Below are 20,003 nucleotides of genomic sequence, written 5' to 3'. Positions count from 1 at the left end.
CTGCAGTTTCTTCTGCTGCTTCCATCCCCAGTGGTTTTTATAGCCAGAGGGTATGGGGACTTATCTTCCTAACCCTGAAATCCTGTGCTGGGTGGTCTGGTGGTGGGGCTGGGATTGCTGACTCCCGAGGTATCCCTCCAATTTTTATTCACCACACATGAGTGTGGGACCTCCCATTCTGCCGCCTCTCCACATCACCCCATGTCTCTGTCCCTTTTATCCATCTGGATGAATGTGGCTTCTTTACATCCTTGGTGGTTGGACTCCATGCATCTTGATTTTCTGATGACTCTTGATGATACTTGTGTAGCTTAGTGTAATTTCTGCTGTAGTTGTACACAGAGGCAAAGCATGTTTACCTACACCTCCATCTTGACTGGAAGTCCCAAGGCTTTTTTCACTCAGTGTGACATTTTTTAGATTCACCCATGTTGTGTGTATCAGTAATTCTTTCCTTTTATTGCTGAATAATATTCCATTGTGAAAACAATGTAACTGTTTGTTTATATATTCTCTTATTGATGGTTACATGGGTTGTTTTCAGTTTTTTGTTGTTACGAACATTCTCGTACTAGTCTTTTTGTGGACATATGTTTTTATTTCTCTTAAGTAAATATATATGAATGGAATTACTGAATCATAAAGTACGTATATATTTATTTTTAAAAGAAGCTGTCAGACAAACTACTTTTAAAATATAACAAGGCAGAGCCATTCCCACTGTTAGAATGTTTGCACAGGGTTTTTGGTGTCTTGCAGACTACAACTGGCCAGGCTGGTTTCTTTCTAACATTTGGTAATGCGTATTGCCTTTGGATTTAAACCACTTAACTGTCTGTCCATATTGAGACTAGATGTTCATCGTAGAACCAGTTTTTAAAATTCTGAATTAATAAGGAGTGTGGGGGAAGTGATGAATTTAAGACAGTATGGGTGTCAATAAATCAGATGTGACAGAAAAGTTGAGAAATTGCAGAGGAAAAAGATTATGTGTGGGGTGGGGAAGGGGGCTGTCCTGGGAGAGAGAGGTACCAGTGGGCTTTCCCTCTACTCCTTCCCTGGTGAATTTTCATTTACTTTTTTTTGTAAAAATTATTTTTAAGTTAGTTCAAATGTTGCCTTGTATACTAAAATGGATCTCCAGAGAGCCTCATCATTCTGTTTAATAATTGCATAGTATTTTGTGAATATGTCATGATTTATTTACTTCTATTATTTATTTATTTATTTACATGCATGATCATATGCTATGATCATGTTTACTTCTCCTGTTGATAGATATTTGGGTTCTCTCCAATATTTTTTTATTGAAAACAATGCTGCATTGAATAACCTATTACATAGGTCATTTTTTATTTTTTTCCATAGGTCACTTTTTAAATATGGCTATATCTGTAAAGTTTTCAAGTGGAATTGTGTCAAAGGGTTTGTGCTTTCATAATTCTGATAAATATTTACAGATCTTGTGAGAACATCTGTTTACTGAAATTCTTGCCAGTGCAGTGTTGTTCAGGTTTTTTATATTCACTTTTATCTGATAGTTGAACAATGATATCGCGGTATAGGTTTAATATGGCTTTCTCTCATCATGAGTGAGGTTGAGCATCTTCACATAAGAGAAATATTTGGTTTTCTGTGAATTATCTTTTCACATTTTTTGCCCATTTTTCTTTTGGGTTGTTGGTCCCCTTTTTATTAATCTGATCTGCAGAAGTCTTTTATATATTAGGGAAATTATAATAAATTCTTTGTGAGTGAGTTGGAAATATTTTTAAAGAGCTCATTTTTAAAAAATATGGAGGTAGTTATTTTAGTGGAATGGTGGTAAAAGGAGCCAGATTGCCATGGATACAACTCTTTCTAGAAATTTGGCCGTAAAGTGAAGTAGAGAGAATGCTAGTTGGAGGACTGGTGCAGATTCAAAGGAATTCTTTTTTTCTTTCTTTCTTTTTTTTTTATAAATTCTGTCTTTAAATGCTTTTATGAAAGAGAGGAGTTAAATCTAGGAGGTAGTGGTAGAGGATCTCTGGAATAAGGCTTCTAATGGACTTGGAAAGAATTGCAGGAGAGGAAATTTGTAAATATCGCCACTGAGAATTAAGGGTGTCCCCCTCAAATGGCTTTTATTTTCTCTGAAATGAAAGCAAGGCCAACAGCCAAGGGTGTAGGAGGAGATGGTTGGAGAGAAAAGGTAGTTCTTTGAATTTACTTCTACAGAGAATTGATGAGATAGATGAGTAAGGAATACAGAAAGATTGCAGAAGGTTTTCGGAGTTCCATTGAGGCAGACTTAACGATATCAGCTCTGGGTTGTTTGATTTTATTAAGCAGCATTATCTCAGGATTGGGTTGGGGGAGAGTTCCCTCATGCTGAGTATAATAGAACAACGTAGCAAAGGAATTTAGGGTTATTATTAGGGAAATGATTGAACTGACACCAAATTTTCTTGATTGCGTAGAGAGCAAAATAAAGACAGGATAGAGACACTGGAAAGAAAATTGAAGAGGGGTTCAAGGGATCAAAAGCCTGGAGAGGTCAGAGAACAGGTGTAGCAGACATAACAGAGAACTTCTAGGATAAAGGAATGGAGAGTGGGATGGTAAGATTCAGTATGAGAACTTTTCCTGGTGATAATGGAGCCTAGAGTGAACCATTGTCATAGGTGGCACAAGTGTACTAGAGGAATAAGGTTGTTGAAATTGAGAAAGTGAAGGAACTCAGAAGCTGGCCCAGGTGTGAATTGTAGTGGCTGTTGTCTGAAAGGATGTTGAACCACCTTCTAAGAGAATACCAGGATTTGGGGATAGAAAGAAAACTGTGAGCCACATTGTAGTTACAAAGGAGCATCAGCAGCCATTAGGCAAAAAAAAGCCCTCAAGAACAGGGATTGTTAGAGCAGTCGCCAGGAAAAGCGGTTTGCATAAGTCATCCATAAAGAGTAAGGAGGACTTCTGGCCAAGATAGAGGCATAGGTAGATACACTTCATCTCCTCAGATAACCAAGAAGGTCAACAATAAATTTAAAAACAGAAAATAACCAGAACTGCCAGAAAATCAAATTGTATGGAAGTCCAACAACCAAAGAATTGAAGAAACATTCATTCAGACTGGTAGGAGGGGCAGAGATGGGCAGCTGAGGGGGAGAGAACATGTGGCAAGGTCACGGCTAGCAGACCAGGAGGTCCCATATTTGCATGCAGATAAAAACCAGGTAGAACTGGAGAGTGAGACAGACCACGCAACTCAGGGTCCCAGTGCAGGGAAATAAAGCCTCAAAACACCAATCAAAAACAGCTGTGGGGGTTGAGGTGTTGGGAGAGACTCCCAGCCTCACAGGAGAGTTCATTGGAGAGACCCCCAGGGTCCTAGAACCTACACAAACCCACCCACACGGGAATCAGAACTAGAAAGGCCCAGTTTGCTTGTGGGTAGCGAGGAAAGTGACTGAGAGCCGAGCAAGTGGCACTGTTCCATCTTGGACCCCTCTTCCACATACTGTGCCACATTGCAGCAACATAGGTTGCCCTGCCCTGGTGAATACCTAAGGCTCTGCCCCTCATACATAATAGGCACATCAAGACAAAAAAAAATATGACCCAAATGAAAGAACAGATCAAAGCTCCAGAAAAAATACAACTAAGTGATGAAGAGATGGCCAACCTATCAGATACACAGTTCAAAACACTGGTAATCAGAATGCTGTCAGAACTGGTTGAGTATAGTCACAAAATAGAGGAAGCAGTGAAGGCTATGCAAAGTGAAATCAAGAAAAATGTACAGGGAACCAACAGTGAAGGGAAGGAAACAGGGACTCAAATCAATGGTGTGGACCAGAAGGAAGAAAGAAACATTCAACCAGAACAGAATGGAGAAACAAGAATTCAAAAAAATGAGGAGAAGCTAAGGAACCTCCAGGACATCTTTAAACACTCCAACATCTGAATCACAGGGGTTCCAGGAGAAGAGGAAGAGCAAAAAATTGAAAACTTTGAACAAATAATGAAGGAGAACTTCCCAGTCTAGCAAATAAAATAGACTTCCAGGAAGTCCAGCAAGCTCAGAGAATCCCAAAGAAGTTGGACCCAAGGAAGCACACACCAAGGCACATCATAATTACACTACCCAAGATGAAAGATAAGGAAGAAATCTTAGAAGCAGCAAGAGAAAAGGAGACAGTTCCCTAAAAAGGAGTTTCCATAGGACTGTCAGCTGATTTCTCAAAAGAGACCTTACAGGCAAGAAGGGGCTGGAAAGAAGTATTCCAAGTCATGAAATCCAAAGACCTACATCCAAGATTGCTCTATCCAGCAAAGCTTTCATTGAGAATGGAAGGGCAGATAAAGTGCTTCTCAGGTAAAGTCAAGCTGAAGGAGTTCATCATCACCAAGCCCTTACTATAGGACATGTTAAAGGGACTTATCTAAGAAAAAGTAGATCAAAACTATGAACAGTAAAATGACAACAAACTCACAACTATCAACAGATGAAACTAAAAAAAATACAAAAGCAAACTAAGCAAGCAATAGAACAGGAATAGAATCACAGAAATGGAGATCACATGGAGGGTTAGCAACAGGGCAGCAGGAGGAGGGGGGGGAAGGTACAGAGAATTCAGTAGCAGAGCTGGTAGGTACAAAATAGACAGGGGGAGGTTAAGAACAGTATAGCAAATGTAGAAGCTAAAGAACTTATAAGTATGATACATGGACATGAACTAAAGGGGGGAAACGTAAGTTGTAGGGGGTGTGCGGGGTGGAGGAGTATCAAGGGGGGGAAATGGGACAGCTGTAATAACATAATCAATAAAATATATTTAAAAAAAAGAAAAGACCCTGCAAGCTCATCAGAAACTTTTCCTTCTCCCTTACAGAATTTAAATTAGAGGTCTTGCCCATAATAAGAATTATTATCAAAAAACCCCCAAAAACTATCTGCATGACAAGGCACACTACTAATTACTGAATGTCTGCTCTTCTTACCATTGTGCAATGACCTTTCTCCTCTCTGAAGCCTCAAGGCACCTTACCTCACCCTTGGCTCAGGATGTCATATATACCTCATTTTCTCTTTCTGTCTTTGAACCTCTCATACATGTGGGGTCTCTGACTCTCTTCTGTATGTGGGTTTCCCATGCATACATGTGTAATTAAATGTTTATTTTCTTTTGTTAATCTGTCTCATGAGAATTTATAAGACCAACTGATAGAATTTAGGAAATTAGAGGAAAGTTTCTTCCTCCCCCATACTGGCAAGACTCACTTGGAAAGAACAAATACTGGTGGGAATGCCAACTGGCCTACAACAATAAATTCCTTTCCAGAAAAATTACACAAAAATCTTAAAGGTGTCCATATTGTTTTCTCATCCATTTTTAAGATTCTGGTCTGAGGTAAATATGAACAATCTGAAGCTCAGACTACAGTGATACAGATATATTCATTAAGTGATAAAGTAAAAGATGAAATAAGTATTATGTTGCTATTTAAGATGACATATTGTGGCTATTCAAAATGCTGTATTCAAAGAATTTAAGAAAATGGAACAAGTCCTTCATTTAAGCTTTAAAAAAAGTCAGAGCAAACTGAATATACCATATGATTTCAACTAAATTTATGAACATATATGAATGTATATTCATGACAGTACGACTGGAAAGAGAAATCTATAAACATTTTGGCATAGCATGTTAGGGTTTTTAAAATTTTCTTTATATTACACTTTTTATTTCTAATTTTTTAAAAATAAAAAGCATCGTGATATTTTGCCCTGGATGGTGTAGCTCAGTGGACTGGGTGTTGGTCTGCAAACCAAAGGGTTGCTGGTTCAATTCCCAGTCTAGGGCACATGCCTGGTTTGTGGGCCAGGTCCGCAGTGGGGGTCATGTGAGAGGCAAACATACATTGATGTTTCTCTCTATCTTTCTCCTTCCCTTCCTCACCTGAAAATAAATAAACAAAATCCTTTTAAAAAGAACTATCCCTTAAAAAAAAGAAAACATGGTATTTCTATAGATAAAAATAATTAGCCCTGGCTGGTATAGCTCAGTGAATTGAGCATAGGCCTATGAACTAAAGGGTTGCTGGTTTGATTCCCAGTCAACATACATGCCTAGATTGTGGGCCAGGTCCCCAGTTGGGGACATGTGAGGGGCAAGCACACATTGATGTTTCTCTCCCTCTCTTTCTCCTTCCTTTCCCTTCTCTCTATATAAATAAATAAAATCTAAAAAAATCAATAAAATTAGGTTAAAGAGAAAACAGATTTCACTATAGCATGAATATAAGAAATAAAACTAAAAGAAGGAAACCGCACAAGAAAGGTATACCCCAAATGAAAGAATGCCACGGAAAAGAACAAATGCATAGTGGATGGCAGGCTAAAGAGGATTTGCATGTATAAACTAGGGAATGAGAGATATATCAGAATTGAAGGAGATCCATGTCACTAAAAAAGGTATATACACAATTAGGAAAACCATAGTAAAAAACCTAATTATTCACAGAGCATAGAAATTCCTGTGACTTCCTGATCTCCAAACTAAACTGCAACCACACCCATGCTTACTTTACCCTCCTCCAATCTCCATGTCTTCTATTCCAAGCATCCCGGAGCTGCATGACAGGAAGTAGGGTAGAAGTTTCTTCACTTTTTTCTTTCTTTTTTAAAAATATATTTTATTGATTATGCTACTACAGTTGTCCCATATTTTCCTCCACTTTATTCTCCTCTGCTTGGAACACCACCTCCACCCAGAATACCTTTTAGTTCATGTCCATGGTCTGTACATGTAAGTTTGTTGGCTTCTCCATTTGCTAAACTATTCTTAACCTCCCCCTGCCTATTTTGTACCTACCAGCTCTGCTACTTATTCCCTGTACCTTTTTCCCCATTCTTCCCCCTCCCCCACACTGCTAATAACCCTCCATGTGATCTCCATTTCTGTGATTCTATTCCTGTTCTATTGCTTGCTTAGTTTGCTTTTGTATTTTTTTTAGTTTCATCTGTTGATAGTTGTGAGTTTGTTGTCATTTTACTGTTCATAGTTTTGATCTACTTTTTCTTAGATAAGTCCCTTTAACATGTCCTATAGTAAGGGCTTGGTGATGATGAACTCCTTCAGCTTGACCTTACCTGAGAAGCACTTTATCTGCCCTTCCATTCTCAATGAAAGCTTTGCTGGATAGAGCAATCTTGGATGTAGGTCTTTGGATTTCATGACTTGGAATACTTCTTTCCAGCCCCTTCTTGCCTGTAAGGTCTCTTTTGAGAAATCAGCTGACAGTCCTATGGAAACTCCTTTTTAGGGAACTGTCTCCTTTTCTCTTGCTGCTTCTAAGATTTCTTCCTTATCTTTCATCTTGGGTAGTGTAATTATGATGTGCCTTGGTGTGTGCTTCCTTGGGTCCAACTTCTTTGGGATTCTCTGAGCTTGCTGGACTTCCTGGAAGTCTATTTTATTTGCTAGACTGGGAAGTTCTCCTTCATTATTTGTTCAAAGTTTTCAATTTTTTGCTCTTCCTCTTCTCCTGGAACCCCTGTGATTCAGATGTTGGAGTGTTTAAAGATGTCCTGGAGGTTCCTTAGCTTCTCCTCATTTTTTTGAATTCTTGTTTCTCCATTCTGTTCTGGTTGAATGTTTCTTTCTTCCTTCTGGTCCACACCATTGATTTGAGTCCCTGTTTCCTTCCCTTCACTGTTGGTTCCCTGTACATTTTTCTTGATTTCACTTTGCATAGCCTTCACTGCTTCCTCTATTTTGTGACTATACTCAACCAGTTCTGACAGCATTCTGATTACCAGTGTTTTGAACTGTGTATCTGATAGGTTGGCCATCTCTTCATCACTTAGTTGTATTTTTTCTGGAGCTTTGATCTGTTCTTTCATTTGGGTCATATATTTTTTTTTGTCTTGATGTGCCTATTATGTATGAGGGGCAGAGCCTTAGGTGTTTACCAGGACGGGAACCTGGTTGCTGGGTTATGATGCCATATGTGGGGGAGAACTCTGAGAGGGAACAATGACACTTGCTCTGCTCTCTGCTGGAAATCCACTTCCTCCGCTACCCACAAGCAAATTGGGCCCTTCTGGTTCTGATTCCCGTGTGGGTGGGTTTGTGTAGGTTCTAGGACCCTGGGGGTCTCTCCAGTGAACTCTCCTGTGAGGCTGGGAGTCTCTCCCAACACCTCAACCCCCACAGCTGTTTTTGATTGGTGTTTTGAGGCTTTATTTCCCTGCACTGGGACCCTGAGTTGTGTGGTCTGTCTCGCTCCCCAGTTTCACCTGGTTTATCTGCATGAGAATATGGGACCACCCGGTTCACCAGCTGCCTTGCGCCAGCACCTCTCCACATCTACTGCCTGCTGGGTCCACCAGCTGCTGCCTTGCGTGCCCTGGGTCTGCCGGCCAACACTTTCTTTTTTAATTTTCCAAGATTTTATTTATCTTTAGAGGGGAAAGAGAGAGGAAGAGAAACATGTATGGTTGCCTTTCATGCGTCCCCTGCTGGGAACTGGCCTGCAGGGAACCGGCCTGCAACCCAGGCATGTGCCCTGCCTGGGAATCGAACTGTGATCCTCTGGGTCACAGGCCTCTGCTCCATCCACTGAGCTACACCAGCCAGGGCAACACTTTTTTTTTTTGCTGCAACCCCTCTCAACCAGGCCACCTGGCTCCGCCCCTCCTATTAGTCTGCATGAACATTCATATGTGTCTATTTTAACTCTTTGGTTGTCGGAATGCCATACAGTTCAATTTTCTGTTGGTACTGGGTTTTTTTGTTTCTAAATTGTTGTTGCTCTTATTTTGGTTACGCGAGGAGGCACAGTATGTCTACCTATGCCTCCATCTTCGCAGGAAGGCCTAGCTTGCAGGGTCTTGATTGTCTTCAGCTCATAATAATTCACATGCCAAAGTGGCACATTTTGGGAAGGCCTATTCTGAACCCCTACCGCAGCAGTAAGTATTTCATATGATTGTCTTTTCTGATTTGGAAAGTAAAAATGTTACCTCATATTCCATTTTTTAAAAATTGTATTTATTTTTAGAAGGAAAGGGAGGGAGAAGGAGAGGGAGAGAAACATTGATGTGTGAGAGAGATATCTATTGGTTGCCTCTTGCACGCCCCCAATGCGGGACCTGGCCCACAACCTAGGCATGTGCCCTGACCCAGAACCGAATCGGTCACCCTTGGATTTGCAGGATGGCACTCAACCCACTGAGCTACACCAGTTTGAGCTCAGAGTCCTTTGATTAGTGGGGATGGCCAGCACTTTTTCATGTATTTCCTTAGCTATTTGTTTTTGTTCTGTAAATTTATCTGTTTAGGTTTTTAGGTTTTTTGAAATTGGGGTTTTAATTTTTTCATAGTTATATGAGTTCTTGTTTTAATCTTTTCTCTTATTTGTGCCCAAGTTTCTTTCTTTTTTTTTAAAGACTTATTTTGTAGATTAAGGTTCACAGCAAAATTGAGCAGAAATGGCAGAGTTCCCAAAAACTCTGTGCCCTAAACATGCACAACTTCCCCACTGTTGACATCACAGAGGTACATTTATCACAGTTGGTGAACCTACATTTTGACACATTGTTATCACCCAAAGTCCATAGTTTGCATTAGGATTCACTCTTGGTATACATTCTTTGGGTTTAGACAGATGTATAATGACATTGTATCATATACAGAATAATTTGCCCTTCAAATCCTCTGTGTTCCACATATTCATTCTTCCTCCTCCCTAACTCTTCAGCCACTGATCTTTTTACTGTCTCCATAGTTTTGCCTTCTCAAGAGTATTATACAAGAGTATATGTAGCTTTTTCAGTTTGGTTTCTTTCACTTAGTTAAATGCATTTAAGATTTCTCCGTATCTCTTCATGGCTTGATAGCTCTTCTTTTTAAGCTCTCAGTAATATTTCATTGTCTGGATGTCCCACAGTTTATTTATCCAATCATGTACTGAAGGACATCTTGGTTGCTTCCAAATTTGACGATTATGAATAAAGCTGGTATGTACATCTGTGTCCGTGTTTTTGTGTGGACATAATTTTTCAGCTCTCTTGAGTAAATGGAGTAAATGGCAAGGATCACAGTTACTGGATCATATGTTAAGAGTATGTTTAGTTTTATAGGAAATTACCAAACTGTCTTCCAAGTGGTCTATACCACTGTGCATTTCCACTAGCAATGAATGAGAATTCCTGTTGTTTCATATCCTCACCAGGATTTGTCGTTGTTGGTGTTTTGGATTATGGCCATTCTGATAGGTGTGTAGTGGTATCTCATTGTTCTAATTTGCAATTCCTTGAGATAACATATGTTGTTGAACAACTTTAAGTAGGTTTTTTTTAATATTTTATTTATTTATTTTTAGAGAGGGAAAGGGGAGGAGAAAGAAAGGGAGAGACACATCAATGTGTGGTTGCTTCTTACACACCCCAAACTGGGGACCTGGCCTATAACCCAGGTATGTGCCCTGACTGGGAATCGAACCAGCGACCCTTTGTTTCACAGGCCCATGCTCAATCCACTGAGCTATACCAGCCGGGGCTGAACAACTTTTTATATGCATACTTGCCATCAGTATTCCTTTATTCTTCCTTCCTTCATTTTTTTTTATTTTAGAGAAACAGGAAGGGAGAGAGAGAAACATCAGTGTGAGAGAGAAATATTGATTGGTTGGCTTCTATATATGGGTGCTAACTGGGGGGCCAAACCTGCATCGTAGGCATGTGCCCTGACAGGAAATTGAACCAGTGACTTTTCAGTTTACAAGACTCTGCCCAACTAATGGATCCATACCAGCCATGGCTTCTTTGATGAGGTGTCTTTTCAGGCCTTTGGACCATTTTAAAATCAGGTTGATAGTTTTCTTATTGTTAAGTTTTAAGAGTTTTTTTGTATATTTTGGAAAACAATCCTTTAGCAGCTGTGTCTTTTGCCAGATATTTTCTCCCCATCTGTGTCTTCTCATTCTTGTGTCCTTGTCTTTTGCAGAGCAGAAGTTTTAAAATTTAATGAAGTTCTGCTTACTGATTATTTCTCTCATGGATCATGTCCTTGGTGTTGTATCTACAAAATCATCACCAGACCCAAGATCATCTAGATGACCTAGGTGTTAGTGCTCCAACTTTGTTCTTCTTCAACATTGAGTCGGCTATTCTCAGTCTTTTGCCTCTCTATTATAAACTTTAGGATAAGCTTTTCAGTATCTACAAAATAACTTGGTAGAATTTTGATTGATATTGCATTGGATCTATACACTAGAGTGGGAAGAACTGACATCTTGACACACTGAGTCTTCCTATCCATGAGCATTATTTAGAATTGATTTCTTTTATATTTAAAAGCTTTTGTTTTTTTCTATTTTTAGGGATTTCACTTGTAATGTTTGTGATTTCTTACATTGCCTTTATATTTTTCCTTCCTCGTCTTGAGCTCACATAAATATTTATTTCCTTTTAAAAATGTACTTTCAGCATTTAATTCTTCAACTCAACTGGATTTTATTTTGGTATATGGAATGAGGTAATGATCTAATCCCCTTTCCCAAAATAATGTATTTTTTCCAAAATCATTTTCTGTTTATCAAGAATAGGCACATGTACATATACAGTAATCAGCTTTCCAATCTGTTTTCTAATTCTGTGGAGGAAATTGTATCCTTTCCCAGTTTTGGATTATGGTCAGATTGGAAGAATTGGGAATATGGTCAAATGTTGTATGGCTGCACCTTGGGAAGGCCATCTGCTGAACCCATTTCCTGTTAGGCATGGTTGTTGGGTATATATGAGCCACCTGCATGTCCCCACTCTTCCTCAGGAGAAGCATGTCCTGCTTCCTGTGGAGAGTTACTACCACATTGAATTACCTCTGCTGTGAGGCCCAAGAAGATAGGACGTGTGAGTGTATTGCTCCGCAGTTGCTTCCCTAGTACCTGGCTCAGTGTAGGATCCAGAAATCTAATGGATGAATGAGCCACTGTTAGTGGTAGAAATGTGCTATGGCCCTTTAATATGGTTTGAGGTAGAATAAAAGTTGAGGACAGCTATGTGATATCTGCTCTGAAGGGTAGTACATTCATACAGCCACCTTATCTTCTCCATGCTCCTCATTCTGAAAATGCTAAAGCTGCACATAGCAATCACCTGGAGAATTTTTAAAAGGACAGCTACGTAGATGTCATCTCTAGAGGTGCAATCTGGCATGGTTTTTTTTTAAAGTTCTTTGGGTGATTCTAACAGTGCAGCCAAGGTTGAGAATCACTGCTCAAAAAAGTTTGTTCTTATTAAGTGTTATTTTTATTTATTTGAAGATTCAATTGAGTAGTTGGATTCCTGAGGAAATGTACATATCAGCGTCCAAAAAAAAATCATTTGTCCTGTGCGCACATTTCAGTAGCTGGAGAGATTTTGCCCCAAATACTTGTTTGATGAGTAGTTTGCACATAGTTACAATAATATAGAGTCTTATCTAACACAGCTCTCTATTTTCCAGGTCAGCATGGATTCCTGGATCATTCTTGTTCTGCTTGGCAGTAGTCTGATACATGTCAGTGCCGACAACACAACCACAGGTAAATTGTCATTTAATAAGGCTGGTGTTCAGAGTAGAATTTTGCCTTTACATTTAATGACTCTCAATTGAAGACTTAGGTGATATTTAAGAAGGAAAAAATATTAATGTCTTACTTAAAAGTGATGGGAAAATGTCTTTGGAAATCTCTGAGTCACAGTGAATGCTCATCATTGTGGTATATGCCATACTATGTACTATGACATATACCATATACATACTAGTTTAAGTAAACAAAAAGACCACGTATTCTTTTGGAGTTGGTAGAAAGGATCCAGTACCAGATTAAGTGTGTGTGTGTGTGTGTGTGTGTGTGTGTGTGTGTGTGTATCCTGTGTGGGTGTGTGCACCCATTTGTTCATTCTTTGTTTGATTTCCAGGTGTTTGAGAGCTTACTAAGACTTGCTACTTTGTGCCTCAGAGCTTTTAAGCTATCAAATTATGTGATATTTCTTTATTTTCTTGGTGTTTGTAGTTTCACCTACAAGATCTGTTGAAGCATCAGTAGCAGAGTCAGTAAAAGAAGAGACCAAAGCTTCAAATCCTCCTCCTTCAGTAACATTTTCTGTGACACCAACATTCAGCCCAAATCTAACTCTGGGATCTACCTATGTACCCACTGTCAATTCTTCAGATTCCGAGAATGGGACCACAAGAATAGCAAGTACCAATTTTGTAGTTACTACAGTTTCACCAAATGGAACGTGGCTTCCAGATAACCAGTTCACAGATGCCAGAACAGAGCCTTGGGAGGGGAATTCCAGCACTGCAGCAACCACTCCAGAAACCTTCACTCCTTCAGGTACTAGAGATGGTTTCTATTTGTTCTTTCTTTTGTTCTTTGAGCTTATTCACCTTTATTTTTGTTTACGTTTCCTACCCATAAAATTTCTTGAAGTAAGTAAAATTTCCCAAATCAAGTAATGAAATCTAAATATAGGGAATTCTCAGGACTATCTGGTTAATATAGGGTTAAGAAGAAAGAAGAAAGATTCTGAAGAATATCCTGCTTTACATGGGTTCCTCGTTAGATTGGAGAGGTTTAATCATGTTTAAAGGTAGAGGCGAAGGTTGATGAAAATGTAAGAGAAAGAAGGGATTTAATTGATGATGCAAAAGACTGAAGATGCACCCTGGGTGGTGTGGCTCAGTGGATTGAGTGCCGGCCTGCAAACCAAAGGGTTGCTGGTTCCATTCCCAGTCAGGGCACATGCTGGGGTTATAGGCCAGGTCTCCAGTAGGGGGCGTTCGAGAGGCAACCATACATTGATGTCTCTCCCTCTTTTTCTCCCTTCTCCTCTCTAAAACATAAATAAAATCTTAAAAAGAGAGAGAGAGATTGAAGATGCAAGTATGCAGAAACCGGGTAATAGCATTATTCCTGAAAATAAAAGGATCTTTGGAGACCATGGGAACGAAAATGGGTCTGGATGTCCAAAATAATTAGATGTGGAGTGGGAGACCTCTGTCTAGGAGTGAGGTTAGAGGGGCCCTTGGGGGAAACAGTTGAGTTGCACTGGGAGTTTGTTCAGGGCTTCAGCCCAGCTCAAGTGAAGCATATCAGCAGAGAGTTTCAGAAAAAGAAATATAAATGATCTTTCCAAATATGAAAAGATGCTCAACCTTACTCAGTAAAATGCAAATTAAAGCTATACTGAACTGCTGATTTTCACCTGACAGATTTAAGTTTGATATTTTACTGCACTGAAGAGAGCAGAAAAACAGGCCCTCTGATATCACTGCTTATGGTACCGTATTTCCCAGTAGAGAGAAATCGGTCAATATCCGTTAGTTTACAGATGCACCCTTAAAATAATTTATCCTACCCATATTGCCATATATGCTTGAAACGAGAACTTGTATTCTTTGTAAGAGTACTCTGAAAACAACCTTAATGTATACTGATAGGGAAGACTGGATATAATGAAGCAGTTCTTTACTATAATATAGAACAAGTACAGGGTCTGGCACAAATAATGCATCTTTTTTATTGAAAAATCATAAGCATGTAATTCTGTAACATCATACTCAGGCACACCATATGATATTTTAGGTAAAATGTTCAAATTAAAACTATAAATTATTACACCCATTTTATTACCCTACCAACCACTGTCAAGAAGGCCTTACTTCTGCCAGACCCTTTATAATAGGCTAACTGAAAAAAAGCAATGTGAAGAAATGTACACAATATATTTATTATTTTGTTATAAATGGAAGAAAAATATATAATTGCATACTTGCTTATTTTTAGAAGGAGAAAAACAAAAACTCAAAGCAAAGTTTAATAGGAAAGAAAAAGAAGATTAAAGGATTAATTTGGGATATGTCTCATATTCAAATAATAGAAGTTTTGGAAGATGTGAATACAGAAATTGGAAGAGAAAAATAGAAAACTAAACAAAGAAAAATATAAGGCAATTATTAAACCCAGAAAAAAATAGTACGAGAAAAGGAAAATAAGCACATTATGCCTGTACCTTAGCAGGCAATAATATTTTATAGTCATAATAACATAAGACATTAAATATTGATTTAACCAAAAATTATGATGTAATAATTATGGAAGGATTGGTAAAATGGTGGTGATGAGTAAAATGTGTGGTTTCAGACTATGACATCCCGACGTACAATAAATGTTTACTTGTGTTTTACTGATCTTAAATAGAAGTCAGCAGTGAAATGCAGCTGCGGTCTTCTTGGAGACATGAAATGTGTGAATTGTATTAGAATATTATGCTTTTCTGACTCATTTAAAGAAGGCTTTTAATGTTAGGAAAATGAGCCCTTTGCCTACTTGTGATAAAGCTGCAAATATTTCTTCTCAGTTGGGCATCTAGCTTTTCTGCATTGCAGAAACTATCATTAGCAATTTCTAAATTTTTTAATTAAAAAAATTATCAGTTTTCAGCTAAATGCTTTCTAAGTATTAGATCGTATCTAATAAGGCTTTTCTGACTCTAGTATTATCAAATATATTTCCTTATATTTTCTTCTAGATTTCTATTTTTTTATGTGTGTTTCATCTGCATGTGTTTGCATGTATGTGCTGAAATCTTGGATCCATGTGGAATGTATTCTCATGTAAAGTGTGAACTGTGCATCTGTTTTTCCTAAATGTTTAACTGCTTATCCCAGTAGTACCCTTTAATGAACAATATATTTTTACCTCACTCATTCCAATGCTACCTCTCATATATTGAATTCTGATATGTATTTGGGTTCCCATATGTATTTTCTCTTAATCTTTTTCTCTGTCCATGTACAAAATCCCACTGTTGAAATAATTGTAACTTTGTAAAATAATTAACATCTGATGAGGTGAGTCATCCATTATTAATTTTATTTTTCAGAATTTGGCTAGCAATTCTCGATTATTTTTCTTTGTGAACATTAAATCAACTTGTACGGCAGGAATAAAGGTTTTTATTGATCATGTGAAATAGATTAACAGGGCAATAGGCATCTTTAAGTCTTTCTATCCAAGAATGCAGGGTAGTCTATTTGCTGGCCTTATTTCATATTACTTGGAAGTGTTCAAAGTTTTTGCTACTGACGTTGCACATGTTTTGTTTCTAATATTTTGAGGGTTTTTTTGATTTCTTATGTTTTTTTCTTTGCTAGTATAAATGGAGTACTTTCTTGCATTGTTTAAAAAGCTAATTATTTTTATTGAGCTATAATTGATATATAACATTGTTTTAGTTTTAGGTATATTTAGGCTATTGATTTTTTAAAATAAGTTTTATTGATTAAGCTATTACCATTGTCCCATTTTTATCCCCTTTAATCCCTTCTACCCTGCACCCCATCTTCCACTAGCATTCCTAAACCTTAGTTCATGTCCATGGGCCGTACATATAAGTTCATTGGCTTCTCCATTTGCTATACTATTCTTAACCTCCCCCTGCCTATTTTGTACCTACCCTTTCTGCTTCTTATTCCCTGTACTTTTCCCCCCATTCTTTCTCCTCCCCCACACCACTAATAACCCTTCATGTGATCTCCATTTCTGTGATTCTGTTACTGTTCTAGTTGCTTGCTTAATTTCTTTTTGTTTTTGTTGGGTTTTTTTTTAGGTTCAGTTGTTGATAGTTGTATGTTTGTTTTCATTTCACTGTTCATGTTTTTGATCTACTTCTTAGATAAGTTCCTTTAACATATCATATAATAAGGGCTTGGTGATGATGAACTTCTTCAGCTTGACCTTATCTGGGAAGCACTTGATCTGCCATTCCTTTCTAAGTGATAGCTTTGCTGGATAGGGTAATCTTGGATGTAGGTCCTTGTCTTTCATGACTTGGAGTACTTCTTTCCATCCCCTTCTTGCCTATGAGGTCTCAATTGAGAAATCAACTGACAGTCTTATGGACACTCCTTTGTAGGGAACCGTCTCCTTTTCTCTTGCTGCTTCTAAGATCCTCTCCTTATCTTTCATCTTGGGTTATGTAATTATGATGTGCCTTGGTGTGTACTTCCTTGGGTCCAACTTCTTTGGGATTCTCTGAGCTTGCTGGACTTCCTGGAAGGCTATTTCCTTGGTCAGATTGGGGAAGTTCTCCTTCATTATTTTTTCAAATAAATTTTCTATTTCTTGCTCTTGCTCTTCTCCTGCTGGCACCCCTGTGATTCAGATGTTGGAATGTTTAAAGTCCTGGAGGTTTCTTAGCCTCTCCTCATTTTTTGAATTCTTGTTTCTCCATTCTATTCTGGTTGAATGTTTCTTTCTTCCTTCTGGTCCAAATAGTTGATTTGAGTCCTGGTTTCCTTCCTGTCACTGTTGGTTCCCTGTACATTTTCTTTGATTTCACTTAGCATAGCCTTCATTTTTTCATATTCAACCAGATCTGAGCACATCCTGATTACCAGTGTTTTGAACTCTGCATCTGATAGATTGGCTATCTCTTCATCGCTTGGTTGTATTTTTTCTGGAACTTTGATCTGTTCTTTCATTTAGGCCATTTTTTTGTCTGGTGCAGCTGTTACATAGTAAGGGGTGGAGCCTTAGGTGGTCACCAGGGCAGGTCAATCATGTCACTGCGTTGTGACCCTATATGTGGAGGAGGGGTCCAAGAGGGAACAGTGCCATCTGACTTCACACTCTGCCATTTTTCGGTCACTTCCTCCACTACCTGCAATCAAATTTGGTCCTTCTGGTGCTGATTTCTGTTTGGATGGCCTTCTGTACGTTCTAGGACCCTGTTGATCTCTCCAGTGAACTCTTCTGTGAGCCTGGGAGTTTCTCCTGCTACCACCTCAACCCCCACAGGTGTTCTCAGTCAGAGGCTTTGACACTTTATTTCCCCGAGCTGGAACCCTGGGTTGTGCTGTCTGTCTTGCTCCCCAGTTACTCCTCCCGGATTCTCTGCACTCAAATGTGGGACTACCCAGTCTGCCAATTGCCATCTTGCTCGTCCCCATCCTCCAGCCGCTGCCTTGCCACGTAAGTCCTCTCTGCCAGGCTGCTTGTCTACGCCCCTCCTATCAGTCTGGATGAATGTTTCTTCTTTAAGTCCTTGGTTGTTGGACTTCTATACAGTTTGATTTTCTGTTGGTTCTGGTTATTTTTTGTTTTTAAATTTGTTGTGTCCTTCTTTTTGTTGTGTGAGGAGGCTTAGCGTGTCTGCCTATGCCTCCATCTTGGCTAGAAGTCCTAGACTTGCTAGACTATTGATTTATATAGGCACTTTTTATACTGGTCATCTTAATAAATTTCTTAGCATTTGAGATAATTTTCTTCAGTTATCATAAGTCTTTAAATCATCTCATCTGCAGATATCTATGCCTAATTTTTAGATCTCTTTTTCTCTTGTGTTTAAATGAAATGACAAATATCCTCAGTACAAAGTTAGGAAACAAAAGCAGACAGCCTTGTCTTGTACCTGCCTCTGTAAGGGATATTCTCAGTCGTTTTCCATTAAACAGGGTACTGACTCTTGAGTTGAGATAAACATATTTATTATGTTTAGGATTTGTCACTTATTTCTGTTTTAAGAATGGGTGTTAAATTTTGCTAGTTGCCTGTTTAGCATCAGTGAGCAAGATCTATATGATTTTTTCTTTTTATCATATGCCATGATGAATCATGTTAATAGAGTTACTATTTTTGAGTTGTTTACATTCCTGCAAAAACATGGTTGTGTTGTATTCTTTAATGAACTGTTAGAATTTGTTTGATAATTTTATTTGGGATTTTTCCATTGAGAGTCATAAGTTATTTCTAAATGAATTTGGTCTGTGTGTTTCCTTTGTATTTGTGCTATATTTCAGTAAATTTTAGTTGTCACTACTTTATTTTTGCTTCATGAAAGAGTTGGGTTTACCTAGAAAAACTATGTGTTTCATTCATGTTTTCAAAGTTACTTGAATAGATTTGAGAAAAAGTCATCTCTGAGGATTAATTTCTTACATAGCTATGAATATTTATCTTATGTATTTAAGGGGTTTTTTTGTTTGTTTAGGTTGGCTAGCCATTTATCCGTTTCATTGCTTTTTTTTCCTCCAAAGAACCTGCTATTGTATATTTATTACTTTGGTCTTTTTCACTTTTTATTTTACTGATTTCATTTTTATTCTTATTATTTTTCTTACATTTATTTTGTGCTTTTTCTGTCTTCCTGAATTGAAGGCTTAATTTGTTTGTTTTTATTTTTCCCAGTTAATTAATATATTTAATGCTATGAATTACTTGTAAGCAGAGCTTTAGCCATATCCTGTGAGTGTTCCTGTAAGTACTTGTATTAGTTAGGATGCAGTCTAAGCTACACTGACAAAGACACACTAAAATTCAGTGACTAAAATTAAGACAAAAGTTTAATTAATTAATTAAATTTAAATTCTTTCTCTCCCCTATCCACATTTTAGAGGTAGACAGGGGACTTTGTCTCATCTACAGCCAAGTTCCTGATTTCTTGTGGCTCTATCATTCCAGCAAAATTTTTCTCATCTGTTTGGTTAAAGGTGTCTCTCATCATTGGGTGTTGGCTTTAGCCCCTGGGAAGGGTGAACAGAGGCAGCGGGGACTATTTATTTATTTATTTTTACAAGGGATGTAACCAGAAGTTGCCTTCATCACTTTTGCTCACATCCCATTGGCTTGAATTCTTCATGTGACTCCTACACAACACAAAGGAGTCTCAGCTATGTAGTTTCTAGCTAGACTAGCTTGCTCTTGCTAAAAAAACAAAGCATGTTCTGTACCAAAGACAAGAGAAGGAGGAGACTGCTACTGGAGAGAATTGGTGGATTTTGTCACAAGACTGATTTTATTTTTTAGGTGTTTTGCAGTTTGCTTTTGCTTTTAATTTTCATGTGTTTCTTTGTTAAATCTAGTTTTACTGTATTATCATAAAAGAATAGTGTCTGTATTATTTCTACTGCATGGAATTTATAAGGGCTTATGGGTATTCCATAAGCCTTTGAAAAGGTTTTTTC

At 38.2% G+C, this 20,003-nt stretch overlaps 1 protein-coding gene across 4 annotated transcripts in view; it reads left to right on the top strand.

The window, feature by feature from the left end:
• Window positions 1–20,003, top strand: part of PTPRA (protein tyrosine phosphatase receptor type A) — a 144,433-nt gene that overhangs the window by 59,762 nt on the left and 64,668 nt on the right. For all 4 annotated transcript variants that reach the window (XM_037141190.2, XM_053671134.1, XM_037141189.2 and 1 more), the window contains 2 exons: window positions 12,492–12,570; window positions 13,045–13,371. In XM_037141190.2, the coding sequence (XP_036997085.1) occupies window positions 12,498–12,570; window positions 13,045–13,371 (400 nt within the window). In that variant the 5' untranslated portion in view covers window positions 12,492–12,497. The remainder of the gene's footprint in view (window positions 1–12,491; window positions 12,571–13,044; window positions 13,372–20,003) is intronic.

Source organism: Artibeus jamaicensis, unplaced genomic scaffold, assembly GCF_021234435.1.
Source record: "Artibeus jamaicensis isolate MK-2021 breed Jamaican fruit bat unplaced genomic scaffold, CSHL_Jam_final contig_685, whole genome shotgun sequence".
In the NCBI taxonomy this organism is placed as follows: domain Eukaryota; kingdom Metazoa; phylum Chordata; class Mammalia; order Chiroptera; family Phyllostomidae; genus Artibeus; species Artibeus jamaicensis.
Note: the sequence above shows the minus strand (reverse complement) of the source record. Positions and strands in the feature narration are given on the sequence as shown.